At 36.0% G+C, this 21,464-nt stretch overlaps 2 protein-coding genes across 8 annotated transcripts in view; one reads left to right on the top strand and one right to left on the bottom strand.

Annotated features, from left to right (window-relative positions):
- Positions 1-1,525, bottom strand: part of WRN (WRN RecQ like helicase) — a 58,168-nt gene extending 56,643 nt beyond the window's left edge. For 3 of the 6 annotated variants that reach the window (XM_039333737.1, XM_039333735.1, XM_039333738.1), the window contains exons 1-2: positions 1,424-1,525; positions 432-542 (exon numbers count right to left, since the gene is read on the bottom strand). In XM_039333737.1, the coding sequence (XP_039189671.1) occupies positions 432-506 (75 nt within the window). In that variant the 5' untranslated portion in view covers positions 507-542; positions 1,424-1,525. The remainder of the gene's footprint in view (positions 1-431; positions 543-1,423) is intronic. The other 3 variants (XM_039333736.1, XM_039333739.1, XM_039333740.1) reach the window with 3 other exon arrangements.
- Positions 1,526-1,685: 160 nt separating this feature from the next.
- Positions 1,686-11,017, top strand: PURG (purine rich element binding protein G). Of its 2 annotated transcripts, none has more exons than XM_039333744.1 (2): positions 1,686-2,021; positions 2,959-11,017. In XM_039333744.1, exon 2 carries the CDS (start codon positions 2,972-2,974, stop codon positions 3,983-3,985), a length of 1,014 nt encoding a protein of 337 aa, XP_039189678.1. In that variant the 5' UTR covers positions 1,686-2,021; positions 2,959-2,971; the 3' UTR covers positions 3,986-11,017. The 2 variants fall into 2 exon arrangements, with proteins under 2 accessions (XP_039189678.1, XP_039189679.1); XM_039333745.1 differs by having other exon boundaries at positions 1,688-2,021; positions 3,086-11,017.
- Positions 11,018-21,464: the final 10,447 nt, after the last annotated feature.

The raw sequence follows: 21,464 nt of genomic DNA, 5'->3' as shown, positions 1-21,464 counted from the left end.
CTTTTGAATGTTGCTTGTATAGATTAGGAGATTAACAAATAGAATGGATCCACACACATTCTACCAAGACAAGTTCTCAATTTATCAGAAAGTGAAGGACACTGTAAAAATATTGCTAATAAAATCTATCTTAGCTAAAAAAGAAATTACTAGAGCAAATACCCCCATAAGGACAATTTAAAAATCAGTCTGAAAACATAATGATTGAAACGTCCCTGCAAAAATCAGTAACCCAATTATAAGTGGCCTCTTGGATATTCCTACAACTCAAAGTATTCCTGTTTAATGTCATCAAGCTAAAAACAGAACTGCAAAGAGCCAAACTAGTAGTTCTGAAAATGTCCATGCAAACTGGAAATTTGCCCAGAGGAGTTATCATTTCCCATGCTTTAAATTATTATAAGAGCCGAGCTTATATTCTAATTTTCTACCTTTTTGTCATCCACAGTATCTTCTCTGTTTGGTTCTGTCATCCATAGGGGAAGTTTATTTGGTGGAGAATCCATGTTTTATCAATTTATTCCTCTGCAAATGCACATGATCTGGAACAAGAGACATTTTTATTACCTTTCTTGGAACAATAAAAATACCTTAAATGCTAAAATATACCATTCGTAATCATTTTTCTTATTGTAAATTCGTTCATGTTTTCTTACCCCCAGAAATCATGGCCGCTCCATCACACTGGAAATTTTTAAGAGACTGGACGTCCACCTGTTCTCCTGCTCGAGCAGGGGGCTGGACTAGAAGACTTCCAAGGTCCATTCCAGTCTCTATTCTACTCTACTCTATCCTATTCTAACTGTAAATTCATTTTCGGCAGAAGGACGTCTATTTGAATATTCTCTTTCACTTCCGATAAGCAAGAATGAGAAAAATAGGAAAGGATAAGAAAGTAAAGAATGCAGCTATATATAGTAGGTCAATCACCTATTGACCTGTCATCCAGAATACTGGGTATGGTATAAATTGGTCTACTTTGAGGAAAAAAAGAGTGTTCTGGTTGCTATTATTATATTTTTATCCTGCCTTTTTTATATATAACTAAAGGCAGCAAATTTACCAAATACTCCTTCCTCCTATTTTCCCCACAACAACAACCCTGTGAGGTGGGTTGGGCAGAGAGGGAGTGACTGGCCCAAAGTCATTCAGCCAGCTTTCATATTTAAGGCCAAGCTAGAACTCATTCTCCTGGTTTCTAGGCCAGCGTGGCTAAGGAAAAAGAAAACAAATCTGTTCAGAAGAGCTTCTTCTCTTGCTTTTGGTTGAACAAATACATTGAAAATGACAAACAAGTGCTACTTTAGAATATGTAACGTGAGTATGGATGGCTAGTGATGCCAGATAATTTCACGTGCAAATATAAGCGTTTAAACAAAAGCTAACTATCCTAATAGTGGCGCTGGAAGTAAAAGAAACTCACCTCACCCCGAAATTCTCCCACTGCCCAGTACCCCAAGAAAAAAGTTCTCTCTCAATCGCTTTCCCGCCAGACGCACGAGAAAATCATCACCCACAGTCAACACTTATCGTCGCAATGAAAATACGTCACGAGCCGCCATACTCCTCCCCCCCGCCTTTCTTTCCGGCTGCTGTCAACTGTAGAAGGTGAAATGAGGTGAAGTGCATGCGCAGAAAAGCTTCCGCGCCCGCCAGTTGCCGGCAACGCAGGACATTCTGGGGGATGTAGTTTATAATTTTTGGAAGAAAGGTGGGGGGAGACGGGTCGCTTCAAAGTTGGAGGGAGAAAGGGATTCCTGTTCTCAGCCCGCGCGGCACGCTGTTTTTTCTCGTTCTCTTGCGGGTGGGGCGGTTGAGGTTGGCTGACGCGCGTCGAACATGAACCAGCGCCTCGGAGGAGGGCGAAGAAGCGGGCGGCAATAGGACCCGCCCGATCGCGGAGCGCTCATCCCTCTCTCGGAGGCGGCCGCGCGGGGAAGGCGAGCGCTGCAGGGGCCAGGGCGGAGAGCGGCCGCGGCTGGTTGAGAAGCAAGTCGGCGAAAGACAGTGGAAGGAATGGAGTAAGTGTCGACCGCCCTCCGCTGTGGGGTTTTGTTTTGTTTTGTTTCCTTCTGGCTAACTCCCCCCCCCCCGCCCCGGCTCAATTGCGTGTCATGGCGCCTGGAGGGGCCGTCGCTGCAATTTGTACGGGCGATCATAGGGTGCGGGGGGAGGGGGGGAGCCATGGGTGGAGAACGGGAGGACTCCCCTTAGAATTAGGCTGTCAGTTTAATGGGGCAGGAGATGCTCTTCACGGCAGGAGTAAGGCGAGAGGTCTTTTGACCCGATCAGGCTTTGTGGTGGCGCGAAGGCCCGTTTGGAAAAGGTCGGTGCTGTCCTGTTTCTCTGACAGGTCTTGCCTCTTTTCCCCTCTCACACTTCCACGCGAGGGCATGTAACGCCCGCGAAAGGCAGCTTGGGCTCCAGCAGAAAGCCTGACGTTCAGCAACTGACTGAGAAAAGGCTTCCAACGTGGAATCGGGGCTTGTCAAGCGAATCCCCAGGCACAGGATTGATACTGTAATGCAGGATACGGACGTGTTAAACATTACCTGGTGAAATAAGTCGCCTATACTCGAGCTGTGTTTTCCTGGCAGGAGAAGCTTTCCCTGACAACGGTTTAATATTGCTGGTATTATATTTGGGGTACCCAGGAGCAGGGTTAGTAAGGGTGGGAAAAGGCAAAGCCTGTTTCTTTTAAAAATGTATTCTGTGCCTTTAACGTATGCCAGACATTCAGCAATTCAGCACATGATTTTCTACAAGAACTCCTCCCCGTTCCTCTTCCTCCCCCCCCCCCCCCATTTCTATGTACCAGGCTAAGAAACTAGAAAGTGTTAGTGAAATAACTTTCTAGGGAAATTAATTATGCACAGAGAGCCATTGCCGGGAAAGCAAAATGGATCTCCTGGATGTCTATGGTGTTATGCATCTTTGTTATATATTTGTTATTTTCAGTTGATGGTTAAAGATGGAGAGAGGCAGAGGAGGAGGAGGAGGAAGGAGTGTGGGGGGCTCTGGCCTACACAGGAGCATTTACTCCCAATCCCAGCAGCAGTATCATTATCCTGCCTCCTCTTCTCAGGCGGGCTGCATGGAAATCCAGGAGCTGGCATCCAAAAGAGTGGACATCCAAAAAAAGAGATTTTATCTGGATGTGAAGCAAAGTTCCCGAGGTCGTTTTCTGAAGATAGCTGAAGTCTGGATAGGAAGAGGCAGGCAGGACAATATCAGAAAAAGCAAGCTGACTCTATCTTTATCAGTGGCTTCTGAGCTGAAAGATTGCCTGGGTGATTTCATAGAACACTATGCCCATTTGGGCTTGAAAAGCAGCCAGAGTCACAGGAATGACCATGCTAATGGCAAAGAACAAGATCCAAGAAGGCGGCAACACCATCAGCTACCCTCACCTCCAGCTTCAGTGGGATCTGAGGAACATCTTCACAGCGTCTTAAAAACTGAATATATTGAAAGAGATAACAGGAAATATTACCTAGACCTAAAGGAAAATCAACGTGGACGTTTCTTAAGGATTAGACAAACCTTGATTAGAGGACCTGGCATGATAGGATATTTTGGTCACAGTTTGGGGCAGGAACAGACTATTGTCCTTCCAGCACAGGGAATGATTGAATTCAGGGATGCTTTGGTCCAACTTATTGAAGAATATGGGGAAGGAGATATAGAAGAAAGGAGGAGTGGAGGGGATGATCCTCCTGAACTGCCAGAGGGGACTTCCTTCAGGGTGGACAACAAAAGGTTCTACTTTGATGTGGGATCTAACAGGTATGGTATTTTTTTGAAGGTAAGTGAAGTGAGGCCTCCATACCGTAACACCATAACTGTCCCATACAAAGCATGGACAAGATTTGGGGAAAACTTTATCAAGTATGAAGAGGAAATGAGGAGAATTTACAACGGCCATAAAGAGAAAAGAATGGATATCAGAGGGGACAGTGGAGAAGAACAAGAGGGTCTTGATTAGAATGTTTTTCAATGGGCCAAGAATCAAAGCAGAGAAATGCCAGGAGGTACTGATATGTAATGGCTGGAAGAAGTTGCCTTTCTTTTTGTAAGTTCTTCCCTGTTATTAGATAATTCCAATATGTGGGTCTGGTTTTCATGTTAAATTACACCCAGCAACTTCTCTGGTTTCTCATAGGAACAATTAATTACCCTGTGATTCTGATTCTTAACCTCACAAGTTTATCAAATATGTATAATACCACTAACTCTGTTGTAATCTTTAAAGAATATGTATAAGGTTTGTGTTGCAGTGTAACATGATGCAAATAAGCCAGATGGAATTGATGTGTTGTAATAGTAACCAAGAGCATTTTTGACCAAAACTGACCTTTAAATTTTAAATGATTATACTGGGAAAGGTATATTTAACTAAGTAAATCTGTTTGTTATGTTACGATAAAAGTATTTTTAAGGGAGGAAGAATTGGCCAGTGATTAATTTCATGGGTACCTAATTGTAGGATAATCCAGTAATTTAAGTGATCCCCTCCAAAAGATATATCTATGTTTAATGTTGATCATGTCATCCCTTCTAAATGGACTGTTGACATCTTGTGAGGAGAGCTTATTTAAATAGTACAAATTTCAAAACTATTTTTATATTTGTGGGGTTAAGTGGTTCTAGCAAGTTACTGTGATGTGGGAATTTGGTAGATGAACAATGGTTGGAATTAAAATTCTAAACAGGAAGATTAAATGTCTACAGTGTGAAAAACATTAGAATAATTTCTGATTTAACTTAAAAAAACACTTTGAGAGATTTTGGTGCATCAGTTAGTTGGTATCCCGCAGATCAGATTTCACATTGGTGCAATTGAAATATTCAGTAATAGCTATCGATCTTATTTTGAAATTTTGGCTCTTACATATTTATTCCAAATTATAATTGTATTTTTATTTTGCCAAACATTAACCCATGTTTTAAAAAAACCAAGATAATGACTGGAGAAACATGTGATAATAGGAGATTTATCGTGAAACAGAAATGTAATATACATTTTGTTTGGCATAATTTAAGACTTCAATTATCTATATTTAAATGGGAATATAAGCAACTGAATACAGTGAAATGTAGTATAATATTGCATCAACATGGCAAGAATTGTGCTGTAAATCACATTTTCAATTGGAGTTCAGAGTGCCAAAGCTTTTGCTTTTGACCTTGATAACTGTGTAGCTATTTCTATGTTGAAACCTAATACTTTTTCTTTAAAAGAACTGCATTGGTTGATTCAGGCTCAATATTCATTTCTTTTTCATATCCTGCTAGCTAAGGAGCGTGGTTTTCTAGTTTCAGTTGTATTCTTCTTGGTATTTCCATTTCAGCACCATTTTAAAATTATGCTGTGACCTCCTTTCTCAAAGATTATTAGTGAAAGTGGAGATCATAGCCTTGCATTTAATTTGGTGTGAAAAGTTGCCCTAATACTTTTATTTAGAAAGAAAAAAAAGATTGCACCAAAATCATCAAAGGAACATTAGAAATGTGTGCTCTAATTGTGACAAAGAAAAAGAAAATTAATATCACTGTTTTAGAAATTTGATCTAATGAGTGTTTGGCTGTTTCAGAAATAACTAATAATGTTTAACTTCAAACTCAAATCTAGTTTTAATTTTTCAATTACTAATGGTCTATGGGCCAGAGCAAGTCATGAAAGATTCTAAGTAAATACTGGCATGAAAGTATATGTTCTAAGGAGGAAAATTAGAGGTCTAATGTGCTATTGTTGATTTGATAACAGACTTGTAGTAAATTATCTAAGCCTAAATTATCATTCTTCTGATTTGCTGATGCACATCCCAATACCTGTAGTAATAGTGACATCCAGTTATACAACATAGAATCCATGAATGTATGAATTCCTGATGCTCACATTTTCCCATCTCTTGCCCTTCTATTTTCCCTATTTCATCATATGTAACAGGTTTTTTTTTAATTATCAATTGAAATATTTTTATGGAAACTTTACCTTATCAAATTTAATAGAAACAAACATATTCATGTTCTATGTTTGGTGTTTCAGAAATGCATTTCTTCTGCATCTTTTTGTTTAGCAAATAGATAAAGGGTTATTTACCACTACAGTAAAAATGTGTATTAGTTAATACACTGGCCTGTACAAGTTTGCACTACTTTATCTTGTTTTTGTATTGAGCCAGATAATCAGCAGTTCCTGCTTATATTGCTGTCTTCCCCATCCCAAATTTGTGTATTCTTGTGCCACTAAATTCTTGTTTTCTTCTGTATATAGGCACAGATTGCCATGTTTTTCAAATCAACTAATGACTTAAAAACAGATGTGAGCATCTGAGAGGGATTACACATGAGCCTTAAAATTACACACACACATATATATATACGTGAGTGTGTGTGTGTGTGTGTGTGCATGTGTGTGTATACATACATATACATATTTATCTTATTATTGGACATAACTGGATGTGTTTATATCTTTAAACCCAAGGATTATATGATCCAATTTATATTGGTAATAGTTGAAATGGTCATTTGGGAAAAAGTTTCTCTTTACATCTGACAGTACATGCATTTCTTTGGAAAGTGGCAATAACATGTTAAAAGCTTGCAGAAGGATCTGTTATGATGTAAAAAAATATTCTTTGCATCCCAAAAATGCCATATCCCTTAAACTTGAGAAAAAACTTTAGCTTATTTGCACTAAAAAAGCGTGGCCAAAAACAATTCTAGGAGGGCAGGGTGGACATAATCAATTTGTACCTCTTGAATTATTTCTTCTCTCTTAAGAGAATTTTTATGTTAAAGCCCTGACCTCTCTTTTAAAACTGTATGGTCCAGACAGAAAGTCTGTCAGTTTTGTGATTTCATAATGATGCACTTTATACTTTAAAAGTAATAGAAGCACATTTCTGATACTGGTCTGGTACAGTGTGTTTCAGTATAATATAAAATGGTCTTCTGCATGCATGTCTGTCAGTGATTTGTTACAAGGACTAGATCAAATTATAAGGGCGTGATCAAGAAGAATAGGCACTACACTACAACCAATTATGATATCAAGGTCAGGTATTTTTTTTAGAATAGTTTAGTCCTGCTCTCTCTGGATTTACATAATCAACATTCCTGAAACTCAAATACTTCAACATATTTTTAAAGATTCCTGCAGCCTACGTAGTTATTGGTTAAATAACTCCGTCTTATCTTTTAAACTGTTGCTGCATAATTCCTCTCTTCCTAAAAAGATTATTTTAGGGCTCTAGATTTTTGTGGCAGCTAAGCAAGTTGGTAGGAGGCGATGTGTATGACTGTACTTCATATAATGTAGCCTTTCCCCCAAACTTCAGTTAAAACATAACATAACCTAAAGGCTATTATGACAGACTACTACCGTATTATAAGAAATTTCCATAGTATAAATTCAGCTATCAGGAAATGAAAAATTTGCAGAAGGATTATTTAGATTATTTATGAACCATTTAGGTTCATTGGGTTATGAACTATTTAGGTTCATAAATATGGGAAGCAAATATACCAGTGCTTCATAGGTATTATTTCACCTTAATAAAATACACAATTGTTGCTAGTGTTAACATAGCTTTTTCTTCATGTTTTTTATTAAAATACCATTCAATTATTTTCTTTTATGCACTAATAGTTTCACCTTTGGCATCAGGTAGATAGGAAGTGCTATTAATTCCTTTTCTTAACTTAAGATGAAGTAGGAAGAAACTACTCCATCTTAAGTTAACAGAAGACAGCCTATGTCCCTTGACTTCCTTTTCTGCTATTGTTGAAGTCTGCTCTGACAAAGATTGTCCAAGATTGGAAACATAATTTCTTGACTTTTTCCATAAAGAAATTTGTAAGAACTGCAATCTAAGCCCTATATTATTTCACTTATAAAAGCAATTATTAAATATGTTTAGTATATGCCTTCTAGGTATGTAGATTTGCAATTCGTACCTTAATTATTCTTAGGACAATGCTCCTAGATAATTTTAACCTCAATTTATCTGTAAAACAGATCCATAGTTTTTGGTTTTTTTTAATTCTTTTTGGCTGAGAGAGGGCTTAGCAAACAGACCGGCTTGAACCATCTTTGTCGAGATATTTGCTCAGTTCCACAAATGGAAAAAAAAAACTATATACAAGATACAGTGCATGCTTATAATTGTTTTAGTCATAACATCCTTTTTTCCAATCATTAAAATCACCGCTAGCTGGTCCTACATATACCTATTCATGCATGTTTTTCTAGATGTGTCAGTAACTAGCATCAATAGCCAATTTGATCTGTATGCGTCATTATACCTGCTTGCATCTAGCAAAGGACAGTGTGAACTTGGTCAGAAGCCTTAATACATTTGTTTGTACAAACATTGTTGACTGTATTATAAACGTGTCGCATATATTCAAGAAGTTTCCATGAAGTTCATATCCTTTAGTTTCAAAAAGGCATGTTTGAAACGGCTGCTATTAAACAAAACTATGAGATTTAGTTCACTGAGCTATGTGGTCTGTTGTTTGAGACTTTAATGTGTTTTTTTAAAAATATGATTGGATTTTGGTACAAAACATGGAGTCCATAGTCTCAGTGGAACTGAAAAATACAATAGCAAGAAAAAATTAAAGTGGTCTTAAAATAGAAAGGGCAGTATGAAGACTGAATATTTGACATTATACAGGCTTTACCAAGTGCATTGACAAAGTATCTCCACAAAGTATTGAAGCAGCTCTTTTCACTTAAAAGACAAAGCAAAATGGCTGTGTCTACACATGGGAAAGTCCTTGAAACAGTCCTGCTGAACCTTCAGCTGCCTTCAGTTTCTAAAGCATTAGTTTATTTTGCATATAACGATGGATAAAACAATTTCTTTAATGCTTTAATTGCAGAGTTAAATTATACTGGGTTATGTGAAATAAATATAATCCCCCAAATAGATAGAGAATAAAACAGCCCTTTTTAAATATCCATTTGGAATGGGAATTACACAATATGTCCTTGGTAGTAAAATTGTATTTCCCCACAAAAAAATAACTAGCATAGTTTAGGGCTATTAATTAACTTCATTATAAACCATCAATTTGGATAAATGAATGTACTTCTGTATTGTCCCACCATACTTTTATGACTGGTCATGTACATAGCATGTAACATTTAAATGTTTTTCATGTTTTCTACTGATAAGTAGAATTACATTATCAACATGGCTGAAACTTAAATACTTCATATTTTTAAAGATTCCTGTAACCTGTATAGATATTGGTAAAATATCTCTCATATCTTTTGCAATGTTCCTGTATAATCCCTCCAAAAATATATTTTAAGGATCTAGATGTTTGTGGCAGCTAGGCAAATTGGTAGGAGCAATGTGTATGACTATATTGTATATGATATACCCACTCCCAAATCATAACTTTAAAAGCTATTATAATAGTTTTATTAAAACTATTAAATGAAATCAGTTTTTCCATCTCATAATTTTCATCATCAACTCTATTTTATAAATGTGTTCAAATTATTATAAAATGAAATATGCTATTTATATAACGTGGAAATCATTTGGGAAGGCTCTATGCCAAATTTCTATTTTCAGAACTGAAAAGTTGCCCATCTAGCAACAGTATGACTTTGCTAGTTTACTGTTCTTTTTAGCTAAAGTGCTCTTAGCTAGAAGATAAGCTTGATTTAAATATAATCATGGGCAGATTTCCTCCTTCCAATAATTCATAATGTAGTTTGTTTGATTTTGACTTAGTATAATTATGTAGTGTCATTATGGTTTATAAATTATGATATAGCTTCACATTATTTGATCGCATTATGGTAAAAATAAATCATGGTTTAGTGTATTGGGGATTTAGTGTGTTGGGGATTTAGCCAATATTCCCTGTCTTTCAAATCATAATTTAAACAAGAATAGGCAACCTGATAAGTTCAGATACCTTGGCTCACAATTCCCATTACTGCTTTTGTCCATAATGACTGGGGACAAGCCATGTTGGATTAAGTCTAAAAATTCAGTGAGATGCTATTTTGCTTCTCTTTGACTAATTTGTTTAATATTTAATTAATAAAAAGGGTTCTAGTAAAAAAGGTTAGTAAAAAGCCTTCTAAGTATGCTAGTATTCTATCATAACGCAGCTTGATTATTCAAAATTCTTATTTCTGGCAAAGGGTATGAGCTTGGTTTGAAGATACGAGATTGTATCTTACTGGATGGGGTATAAAACAATGTAATTTTCCAAAACCAAACCAAGTACCAAAAGAACTGAGGAACAAACACGTGGAATATTGATGAATCAATCTTGGGCAGGGGTAGACAACCTTGGCTCTTTTATGACTCGTGGACTTCAACTTCCAGAATTCCTGAGCCAGCATGTCCACGAGTCATAAAAGAGCCAAGGTTGCCTACCCCTGACCTAGTGATACCTGAGATACCTAGTGCCTTTCAGATGCTGCTGAATGCAACTCCTGACAGCCCCAGTCATTTTGGCCAAGAGAAAAGGATGTTGAGAGTTGTTTGGTAATATATGGGGACCATAACTTTATAGGATTTTTAGGGATTCAGAAATGTTATAGCTTTTCTTACAGATTTCTGAATCTTAAGCTTTAGCCACAAACTAATTTAATATTAGTTTAATAATAAAACATGTAATCCTTTAAAACATCTACTGGGATTTCTAGGAGACGATGAACTCTAGACATTAACTCCTTCACTAATAATATATGCCCTTTCGAAAACAGTTTCATGGGCAGCTAATCCTCATTTAGTCATTTGCTTTGTTTAGTGCTCATCTGCAGTTAAGACAGTGGTGAAAAAAATAACTTCATGACCAGTCCCCACATTTATTACCTTTGCAAGTCTGTAAAGCAAAGGAAAGCTGAAGTAAGATCATAAACACCGTTGCACTTTCACTTGGGAACTATTTGGCTTAATGACTGAATTGCCAGTCCCAATTGTGGTCACTAAACGAGGGCTACCTGTATTAAATATTCACTTAAAAAAAAAAAGGATGCAAGTACAAATCTTGAGAAAGCATTTGTATTTTTCATAGGAAACATGAAAAGCAACTCAAGATAACAGATAATTTAGAAATGAAAGATGGGACTTTGTATTAAGTTACAGCTGCACAATTATTTAAAAATTGTCTTTGAAACAAAATATTTAGCTTCTCATCTCAATTTCTTTTATTTCAGAAAAAACAATGGTTGGTTTTAACGAAGCAGAACCAAGATAAAGTGAACTTGGCTTCAGATCCAAAGCATATGATAACAGCCAAGGCCTTGGATTGCAGTAGTTTTGTTTTTAATGAGGGTGGTCCCCCCCCCCCCCGCATTGATAAAATCTAACCCTGATTTGCTGAGCTGTAGTGATGGTGATGAAGAGGCTGAGCACCAGGATATTTCCCGCTGAGCAGCAGAGAAGGCCTTAGCAAGAAGGAGCTTTTGGTTAATTCACTGAAGAGTTGGGGAGAGAAAAAGCAGCAGGCTATAACTGAGATCGGAGGAAAGGGGATAAACCTTATGAGGAGAAAAGCACATGGAAAAGTTGCATGAAAAAAAGCAGTGAAGAAAGTATCATAGAAGACCTAGAACTGACAGAAGGAAAGAAGGTGGAATGAGGGAGCAGGAGAGTGTGTGGTCCAAAAAAACAAAAAACACAAAATTAGAAGTACAGAAGAATCAGTAACTTTATAAAAAGATACGGTGATGCTATAAGGAAGGAAAGTGGAGGTTTCCTGAAAGAAAATGAAAATAATTGGTCACAATTAGTATTTGAGTTCTCTTAAACTAGATAATCTTAGATTCGTTATAAAGAAAGATTAAGCTATATTTGCTCACTCTATATCAGACATGTCAAACACAAGGCCCGGGGGCCAGATGCGGCCCGCGAAGTGGTTTCATGTGGCCCGCGAAGCCATCCTGGAAACAGTGAGGAAACGGCCCCTGCTGCTTTGGCCCTGGCCCAGGCCAGCCGGGAGCCAATGTACAATTTTGTGGTGGCCATCTTGGCACTTGCCCAGGTGGACCATGCCTTGGCACTTGCCCCGGTCCCACCCCCTTCTGCCAGAGACCCTCAGATCTGTCCCACTCCTGCCCAGGCCCCCACAGGCACCCTTGATGCGAATGATGTAGAACTGGCCACACCCACCCAATAGGCCACACCCACTCCATCCACGCCCACCCAGTAGGCTGCACCCACTCTGGCCACACCCACCTGGCCCCCCAAGGGCAACCGCAGTGCTGATGCGACCCTCAGTGAAATTGAGTTGGACACTCCTGCTCTATATGGTATGAAGTATTAAAGTACCATAAGCATAGCCTAGGACAGGGGTAGGCAACCTCGGCTCTTTTATGACTCATGGACTTCAACTCCCAGAATTCCTGAGTCAGCATAGGCTATGCTGACCAAAACAAAACATGAACATCGTACTGCTTCCAACAGGGAGGCCCTTTCATAATCCATGGCTAATACTCTTAACAAAGAGTAGTTGATGCCCACAATTGTGTGGTTTTCAGTGACCATTGGTGAATTATTGCTACTTGAAGAATCTTGCAGTAAAAGTAGACATTTACAGAAAGGTTTGCTAGGTTGTACCTTTTGCATGTAAATCAATTGCTTCTGGGTAAACTGAATACATGTTAACTAATATCGTTACATTTTCCTTGTTGGATTTCTTTAATGTATATTGCAAGGCGCTTGAGTGCAGTGAAACACAATCAGGACTAGGAAAGACGGCTGTTTATTTTTCAGTTTGTACTGAAAAAGTATAGTAATTTTTAATTTTTCAAAAGGGTGTACAAGATTTTACAAGTGTTAAGTCAGATTCAGTTCCCCTTATTTAATACATAAATAGGTCTGATGTAGCACTTGGGAAAAGTGCAGGAATGTCTGTTAAAGAAAAGCTGCAATGAGGCAAAAGGCCTAGTGAAAGAGAAAATTCATTCTCTTCCTTGGTAGTCAGTACTGTGCACATACCTTTCTTACAGTAGAAAGTTATTGTGCTTGTCAATAGATAATCAAAATAATTGCAAAGATTGCAAGGTATCTTCTACCTGTATGATAGTGCTGTGTCTGTAATTGGGGACATAGAAGAGATTGGCTGTTCTTGCATCAGAGCCTGCTATACTATCGCTTGATTAATAATCTCAAAAGCAGCTATGTCAGTATCAGAATAGTTTAGATATATAGATAGATATCACTAGATAAATACCTTTAAGGCAGAATAAATTTTTGGAACTTTCAGAATATTCTTAAAGGGAGTTGGTAAACTTGCCAGTTTAAATAAGGCTACATGTAATAATAAGATAAAATCCAGCCTTTATGGAAAAGAAATGAATGGGAAGAGAGAGTATGTGTTAACCCTGCAGCATTGCCATTTATTCCAAAATATTGGTTCAGGCTACTATGGGAAGCAAAAGAAACTAGGAACATACTTAAATCTAAGTCATGGCTTTCCAAGGAGAGTATGTTCTTTTACACAACGTGCAATACATTTAAATCTTCCCACTTTCCAAAATATTGGCTGTCATGGCTCTAGATGTGCATTAGGCTAATAAAAGATGGTTCTATAGCAACTATAGAAAGACTTGGAATAGGTAGCTGCATTGATAGAAGATTTTTTCAGATTGCTTAGGGGAGGTGCAGCAAAACATTCACCCCATATACCTTTTATAAACATAACAATATTCCCTTTCTGGAAGTTTCTTCAGAATATAGGAAGAATCATATTCACAATGCAGTTGTTTATTTTTGCAGTTTGCCCTGCACATTCTTTTTCTGAGAGTTACCAAGTCTGCAGAAGGAGTTGTAACCATTCAGTACTTACTTATTCTGCACAAATCTTTGTCACAGTAAGCTTGGTTGAGTTTAAATAGAGTTGGCTTATTGCTGTACTTAGCAGATTAAACAAATTAATTCACAAATACTCTGGAAAAGCAATTGCCCAGTAACAGATTATTCAACAGATGGAAAATTTCCATTTCTGAAAGTTCTCACCCACAGCAATTCTTCATGAAAATCTTTGTTTATGCTTCAAGATAAAATAGCCACCAAACCTCTACCAAGATTAGGCCTCTTTTGTTAGAGATGGACTGTAATTGAACAATCTTCCTTCCAGTCCTTCATTAACTACCTTTCTGGGAAACTGAATACCCTGGCAGACAAAAAGATTTACAATCATTGCTATTACTGGCAGTATAACAAATGTTTCTGCCATCAGAAATCATAGGTTTCAGTTTTCTATGCAGAAATATATCTTTTATCAGAAAAAAATTAAAAATGAACTAATATTCCATCAACTAAGCACTGGAAGAGTAACAACTTACCCGACAAAAGGAAATAAACATGAGCCATAACATCTGACTCCAGTACAGGATGCTATATTTTACATAATTCCTCTGCTTAATCCCTTCTTCCGACATCTTATTCTATAACAGACGATTGCAAAAGAAATGGGGAAATAGTTGGGCACTGTAATGTGGAGATATTTTAAATTTTAAAATAGAACACTTGAGCCATGATTATAAAAAGTAGTACTGTACTACCTAGATCATTGAAGTATCAAAGCTAGAGTGCTATGATATAAATGACATCAATTTTTTTTAATTTTTAGAAAAAATTAAGAAACTATTTATTATACTTGGCTGATATGCTGTTCATTCCTAAAGGGAATAATAAAAATGTCAGCATAAATTAGTACCCAGAAATGCCAAGTACATATAAAAAGATAACAAAAAATAAATAAAATGGCCTGCCGCTATGCACCTCACCTTCAGCTATGGCACAGTGTCCTCCCTTGCAAGACTAGTGGCTGAATGTGTAAATTGAAAAATCTATTTCATGGAAAAGCTAGTAGGAATCTGAAAATTTAACAGTGTTAAACAGTGACCATTCACACATTAAAGATATTATTTATTTTCAAATAAGACTAAAGCATCAGGCCATTTTGTAAAGCAAACCTCAGTCTTTTTCAATATTTCCTTTTATAGCATAGCAGGTTTGATGTAAGAAAAAAATGATTAAAGTAACCCTTAAATAAACATTTTAAGATACAATTTCTGTAATTTTAGCATGCAGAGCCCAGCTGTTGCAATTTGAAAAACTGCATAAATTATTTTCTAAGGATGTAATTGTTACTAGTCTTTATAGACTCACTCTACTTGCCTTGATTCTTAGAGTGCTCAGTGTAGGGAGTGGTCATTTTGGGTGTACAAAATACACAAGAAATTCTTAGATTTTAATTTCTCTAGATTGATTAAATTTAATATATTGATTAAAACCTGAATGAGTAACTGGTACTCTGTACTATCGAAAAAATAGACAGGTAATGTCACGATCCATCTATTTGCCCATAGAGCAACAAGATGTTTCTTGTATTGTACTTGGCATTTCCAGTAACAGGCCTCTTGTTTCTTTTACATTTGAAATAACATCCTGATTTAACCCTTCCAAAAGAAATAAAAATGTTGATATGAAGTGTGTAGAAGCAAAGAGACATACTAACATCTTGATAGAATTTCTTGTGCTTGCTGGCTCAGCTTCTAATACATTTATGGAGTAAAGGACAGGAAATATAAAGAAAATATCTGCTTACAAGAAAGTATTGTTTCTATATATATATATATATATATATATATATATTTTCTGAGGTTTTCGCGGGTGTTTGTATGTAGGTCTTTGGTTGTTCGGGTTTTCTCCCGCGTAAAATTGGAAGTGTCTTGGCGACGTTTCGACGAAGTCCCATTCGTCATCTTCAGGCTGGTGTTTTCAGCTTCGTGCTTCGAGCAGCAAAGCACGAAGCTGAAAACACCAGCCTGAATATGACGAATGGGACTTCGTCGAAACGTCGCCAAGACACTTCCAATTTTACGCGGGAGAAAACCCGAACAACCAAAGACCTACATATATATATATATATATATATATATATATATATATATATATATATATATAACATGAACGAAAATGCATTAGGTTCAGTAAGAGGGCACTCATGAAAGGAGTCTCAACTTAATAACCACAAGAGGGACCAGATAATTTGTTGTTAAACAGTGTGGTCATTTAGATGTCACATGACTGTGACTTGCAACATTCTCTCCCAGCTTCTCATTGATGTTGATTGTCCGAAACCAGCTGGGAGATCACAAATGGCAATCACATGAGTGTGTGACGTTGCAACTATTGTAAATGCAAATGTCTGAATCAGTCACATGTCTGCGAGGATATTGCAATGGTTGCAAGTGCGAGGACCAGTCGTAACTCTGAATGGTCACTAAACAAATGGTTCTAAGACGAGGACTACCTGTAATGTGATAATTAGCTATTCATTATTCTAGTCATCACGAAGAACCTTAATGTATAAGCAAATAAGTGTTTTGTAAGGAGACTGTTCTTTAAATAGCATATAGTCTTATAATGGCTTTTCTGCAAACAACATGATAAAGCCAGTAAATAGTCTCTTGCTAATGTTTGGCAGACTGCAAGGACTTTTCAGCTAGAGGTCTGTCTTCATAATAGCACAGATATGAGAAAGGTAATAAATCCTCATACTTTTATTTTCTGTCTTCTGTGATGGTTTATGGATCTGTATTATATTGTAATGTAAGCGTGTACATAATTGCAGTCTGAACAATGACATTACATATTTATTTAAACATAGCAAAATGTAATGTGGAGCACTTCTGCCATGGCATGTGCAGCATCTGTGCTCTTGAATTTTATTTTTATTCTCTTTAAGTCCCATGACAGTTTAAGTTTGGGATACTAATCTAAATTGTGATTGAAAGCTAGCACTTTAAGTACCTGTAGTCACTTTTCTTCTTACTATATGGAGCACCGCACTTTTATAAATACTATTAGCACTGAGTTTTCAACATATAGTTCCCTGACCCCCATTTTTGTGTAGTCCTTACAGGGTGTTTGTTTAAAATAAGTGGTGGCTGTATGAAGATACATTTTCATGAATGTGGCCACTGCCTGGTGCCTAACTTGTATTTAGTCATATGCTAAAGAATTACATAAGTTGATGAAAAGATGGCAGGGTAGGGATAGATCTGAACCATTTTTAACTTTAAAAAATACTAAATTGTTGACATCTGGACAGTTTTTTAAGACAAATATGTGCATATATAATCCATATATCCACAGGCTTCGAAAAACACCAAAGACATTGGACATTTAAAATGGGCCAGAACAGCACAAGAGGTTGTTTTTAGGTTTGTGTTAAATTCGCAACAGAGGATGAAGTAATTAATGTGATTTAAGCGGTAGACTTTTGTGTATATCATGTGTTGATATGTTTTTTTTAACCACGATGGATAAAATGTGTCAATACAGGTAGATAAGAAAGTAAAAAACTGTCATTCCTCTAACTTATGCTGCAATCCAATTGCATATACACAAAACTTGCTTCAGCCAGATCAATATAATATAGTATTTACACGTGTAAATTAGTTTAACTTATTGTAGTCTTAACCATATTAAAGTGGGAAAGAGCTGAAATGCTTTTAGAAGAACAGGTATAATATTCACTACATATACTCCTCCAGTTACAGAATGCTGTTCTGTGAAAAATTCAGAGGGCAGGGAAGAGGTTTCTGGAGAATGTTAACATTAACTATTAGTTGGCTACAAGAGAAATTAATTTGATAGATGTTTTATCTAATGTTGACTCTTGCCATTAGGCATCAGTATACTAGCTCTACCTGACTAGAAGATCTTAATATGGTGTTCAATGTTTACTTCATGTTGCTAAATTCCACAGAAAAAATTAAATATCAAGGTCAGAGCAATTTTCAAATAATAAAATAATTTATGGACATAACTTTTACCTCTGAATACACATGCTGTCTAGATATCAGTCTATAAATGCTAATTATGTTTTTTTTCTAAGAACCCCAAAATATTTTTAGTCTTTAATATATTCTGGATCTAGCTAATTACCATGCATATACTGAAGCTAGCTTCTGTGTGTGCATCCTTTGTTGAATTAAGAAATGTACATACAAACAGCAGCATGGCAACATCCAGCTTTTTAGCCTTTTTAGCCACCTTCCCTGTATCAAATAATATGAGTGCAGACCCAGTTAAATAATCGATGTTCCTGCACTGATTTTTCAGGGATAAGGAAATGTTCATTGGAGGCTTACTGTTATATACTAGATCTTACGTTTTGCATTCTGTTTGAATGAACCCATTATCTTAACTGAAATAATCCCAGTTAAACAACTTTCAAAATCAAAATGTTTCTTTTCAATTTAAATATATTCCAGTTGCATAGAATAGCTGCAGCAGTGATATCTTTCTGAACAATCCTCAATTCTGTATATTTTTTCCAACTTCTAAACATTCTATTAATAAGGATATCAGTGTCTACCAACATAGAATTAAGCTAAATATATTTAATCATAATAGCATATTTAGTCCCTTTGCTAATTGTGGTGGCAAATGTATGTGTGTGGGTGTGGATGTGGATGCGTGCACATACATGAAGAGCTGCTTCTTGAGTGAAACAGTATAAACATAAAATCTATTAGAAAACTAGCCATCTCCTTCGCCCATAAATGTACAATAAAAACATGAAAATATGTTTTACAAAGATGACACATTAAAAGAGCAGAATTCAAAGGGCCAATCATGGTAGCAGTCATACGACTGTCTGCCCTATAGTATCATCTTACTACAGCTCCTGTAAAGAGCTGTTCCTGGGATTGGAAGATGCCATAGTACTGCACCCAGAAAAATGCATGTATGGGCTTTTGGGGATCCAATCAAAAATAACTTAATCCAGGACAAATTTGCCAACTTATTTTTTGTAATTTCTATAGTTAAGCTAAATTATCTTCAGATTGTATTTCACTTTAGAGTGTTAGTAGAAGATGAACTAAACGTTTTGGAAGTCTTATTCAAGTAGGTATTACATCCTTTTTTTTTTCAAAACAAGTTAACATTTTCTTGTAAAAGTATTTCTAAAAACTAATGTGCTGCTTTTCCTTTATACATTCAAAAAAATATATAGTGGCACACAGGCAGTGTTTAACAATAGTCAGTGATGTGGTTTTTTGGGTTTTTTTAACAGCATGTGGAGTCATTTTAATCATAATTTTAGTATTCTTCCATAGATGTGTAAAGGTATTTTCATAACTACATCTATAATCAGAGTACAGCATTACAAATTCATCAAGTTAATGAAAATCAATCATAACAGGTAGCAGTTTATCCTCTGTGTGTGTTCTTCCCGAATGGTACTATTTTTCAGTAGATATTCTTAACCAAAAGATGTGTTAAAGTCATGGCATGAAATTGTAAATGTAATTGAGTACATGTAATACTAATTAAAGGAATTTTCTTAAACTTATATGATGCTTAATATTTTCCTTAGAAAGTTTTGTTTTAAAGGTAGATCAGTGTTCTGAAGAATGTTGGTCCTATGGAATAAAATAATGGAAATAAAATGCATGTGTTACAATTGTAGACATGGTAAAGAATTAAATGTGAACTTACTGTACAATACTGACTTTGTTTTCAAACAATCTGTTTTGCTGTTTTATTGTTGATATATATTTCAAAAGCAAATGTACTGTAATTTAGCACTTTTTTCCTATGTGCCCTGTTCTCTCAATATACTAGAGATATGAAATGGCATAGGTGTGGAATATGTAATCATGCCTGCATGAATACTTAGGGTATATACTTTCCTTGATGTGCAAGATTTGTCTCTATAGACATCATTTTAAGTGGAAAGCCCTCTCTATCTATTGGCTTATATTATTTTCTTATAGAATGCCAGAATTATTTTTGAATTATTTTAAAAATTCAGGGTCTCTTTACATGATTGCTTTACATAATTGCAGTTCAAGAACAGACACCACAAAGTTCAAGTTAAGGCACAAGTTTGAGTCATTATATTCTTTATTCATGATGGATTATTCATTATCCCTTTAACATGGTAATATACAGGAATTCTACTTATGTGGTGTCTCTATTTGAAAGGGGCCCCTTATTATATAAAACAGATCATATTAATTCAAAGTATCCTAACTGCATTACCAAGAACAACCACATTGCTAATTGGCCTACATTCAAGAGAAGGTTTCTCAATCTCAAAAAAAAACCAATAGATGCACTTATTAAAGTATATTTGAATGTATCAAAACAAATTTATATTGAAGTGACATAATGAGGGAAATGATGTAAATAAAAAATAGTAATAGCAACAATGAAGCCAATGAGTAAATTCTACATTTTGCTATCTCCGTTTTCTCAAGAAAGAACTGGATTCAAGATATTTTCAGTGCTGACAGTTATAAAAATGGAACAGCAGGCATGTGCAAATAAGTAAATATTTTGAAGATCCTACTGACTAGAAGAGGAATGTATTGCCCACAGAACAAGATAAAAGTGAATAGGACACACGACAGATTTATATTCAACTGTATCAATTTGGGTTATATTGCAATAAAAATAGTTTTAAGCATGTACTCACACATCCATGCATTTAGTATTATCTTAAAAGTGATCGGTATTTACAAATTGCAAGCAGTTAAACTATGTTCTTGTGTGGAGATTCTGCCTTCCTTGATCCCCAAATAGCTATATTATGTACTTTTCCTGAATGAGACCCCAGTAAATCACTGCAATGATATACAGTGTGAATTGCTTCTGCTGAAAATAGAAGTACTTTACTGATTTCCAGATACACTGATTATTGCTTGAGTTGATATGTAATTAACATCAGTTAAAAAGTTGTTAGGAAAAATCAAAGAAATTATCTACCGTCAGAACAGTAACGGTGTATTATAATAATAAGTGTGGTAAAATATGGAACTTGAAGGCAAATTAATTTTTATCTGGGAATCAGGAAAATGAAATACCAGTCAGAACATATGAGGCTATTACTAGGCTATCTTCAGAAGAAATTAGGGGCAAAACAATAGCAAGGTAGAAGTGAAAAAATAGTCTACTCTTACTGCCAATCTTCTGCAAAGTTATTGCTCGACAAGTGTCACATTAAAGGCAAAACAGATAAGGGGTTGTAAGTAGTGGCAATGAGTTATTTACATTATATGGATATAATTAAAGGTTGAAAAAAAACATTAAATGAAAAAGAACATACTGGCCTTTGGCTTCCCATTTCAGTTCAGTGACAAGATTAAAAGAAAAGTAGAACTAGTGCACATCCTAGGATAAAGAGGAATAGGAAAATTGAAGAGGGTTGCATGGGACTAATATGTGATGAAAGAAACCAGAAGATTAGAATTATGATACTAGCAGTAGTCACTAAGGTAGAACATATGGGTTGGAGGCAAGCTTCTTTAATAAATTTATGTGTTCCTTCTTTGAAGATCCTGGTGATGAAAGCGGAAGGTCAATTGCTATATTCCACTTTGTTCTGGAGAGTCCTGCAATTAACATCCAGAATATATATTAAGGAGACACAAAATAATTTTTGGGTCT

The sequence above is a fragment of the Crotalus tigris genome, unplaced genomic scaffold, assembly GCF_016545835.1.
Source record: "Crotalus tigris isolate CLP2741 ecotype Arizona unplaced genomic scaffold, ASM1654583v1 scf7180000024506.7606697, whole genome shotgun sequence".
NCBI classification, from domain to species: Eukaryota; Metazoa; Chordata; class Lepidosauria; order Squamata; family Viperidae; genus Crotalus; species Crotalus tigris.
Note: the sequence above shows the minus strand (reverse complement) of the source record. Positions and strands in the feature narration are given on the sequence as shown.

Bases quoted from the DNA above. Each gene is read 5' to 3' on its own strand.
- PURG (XM_039333744.1), top strand. From the start codon at position 2,972: ATGGAGAGAGGCAGAGGAGGAGGAGGAGGAAGGAGTGTGGGGGGCTCT.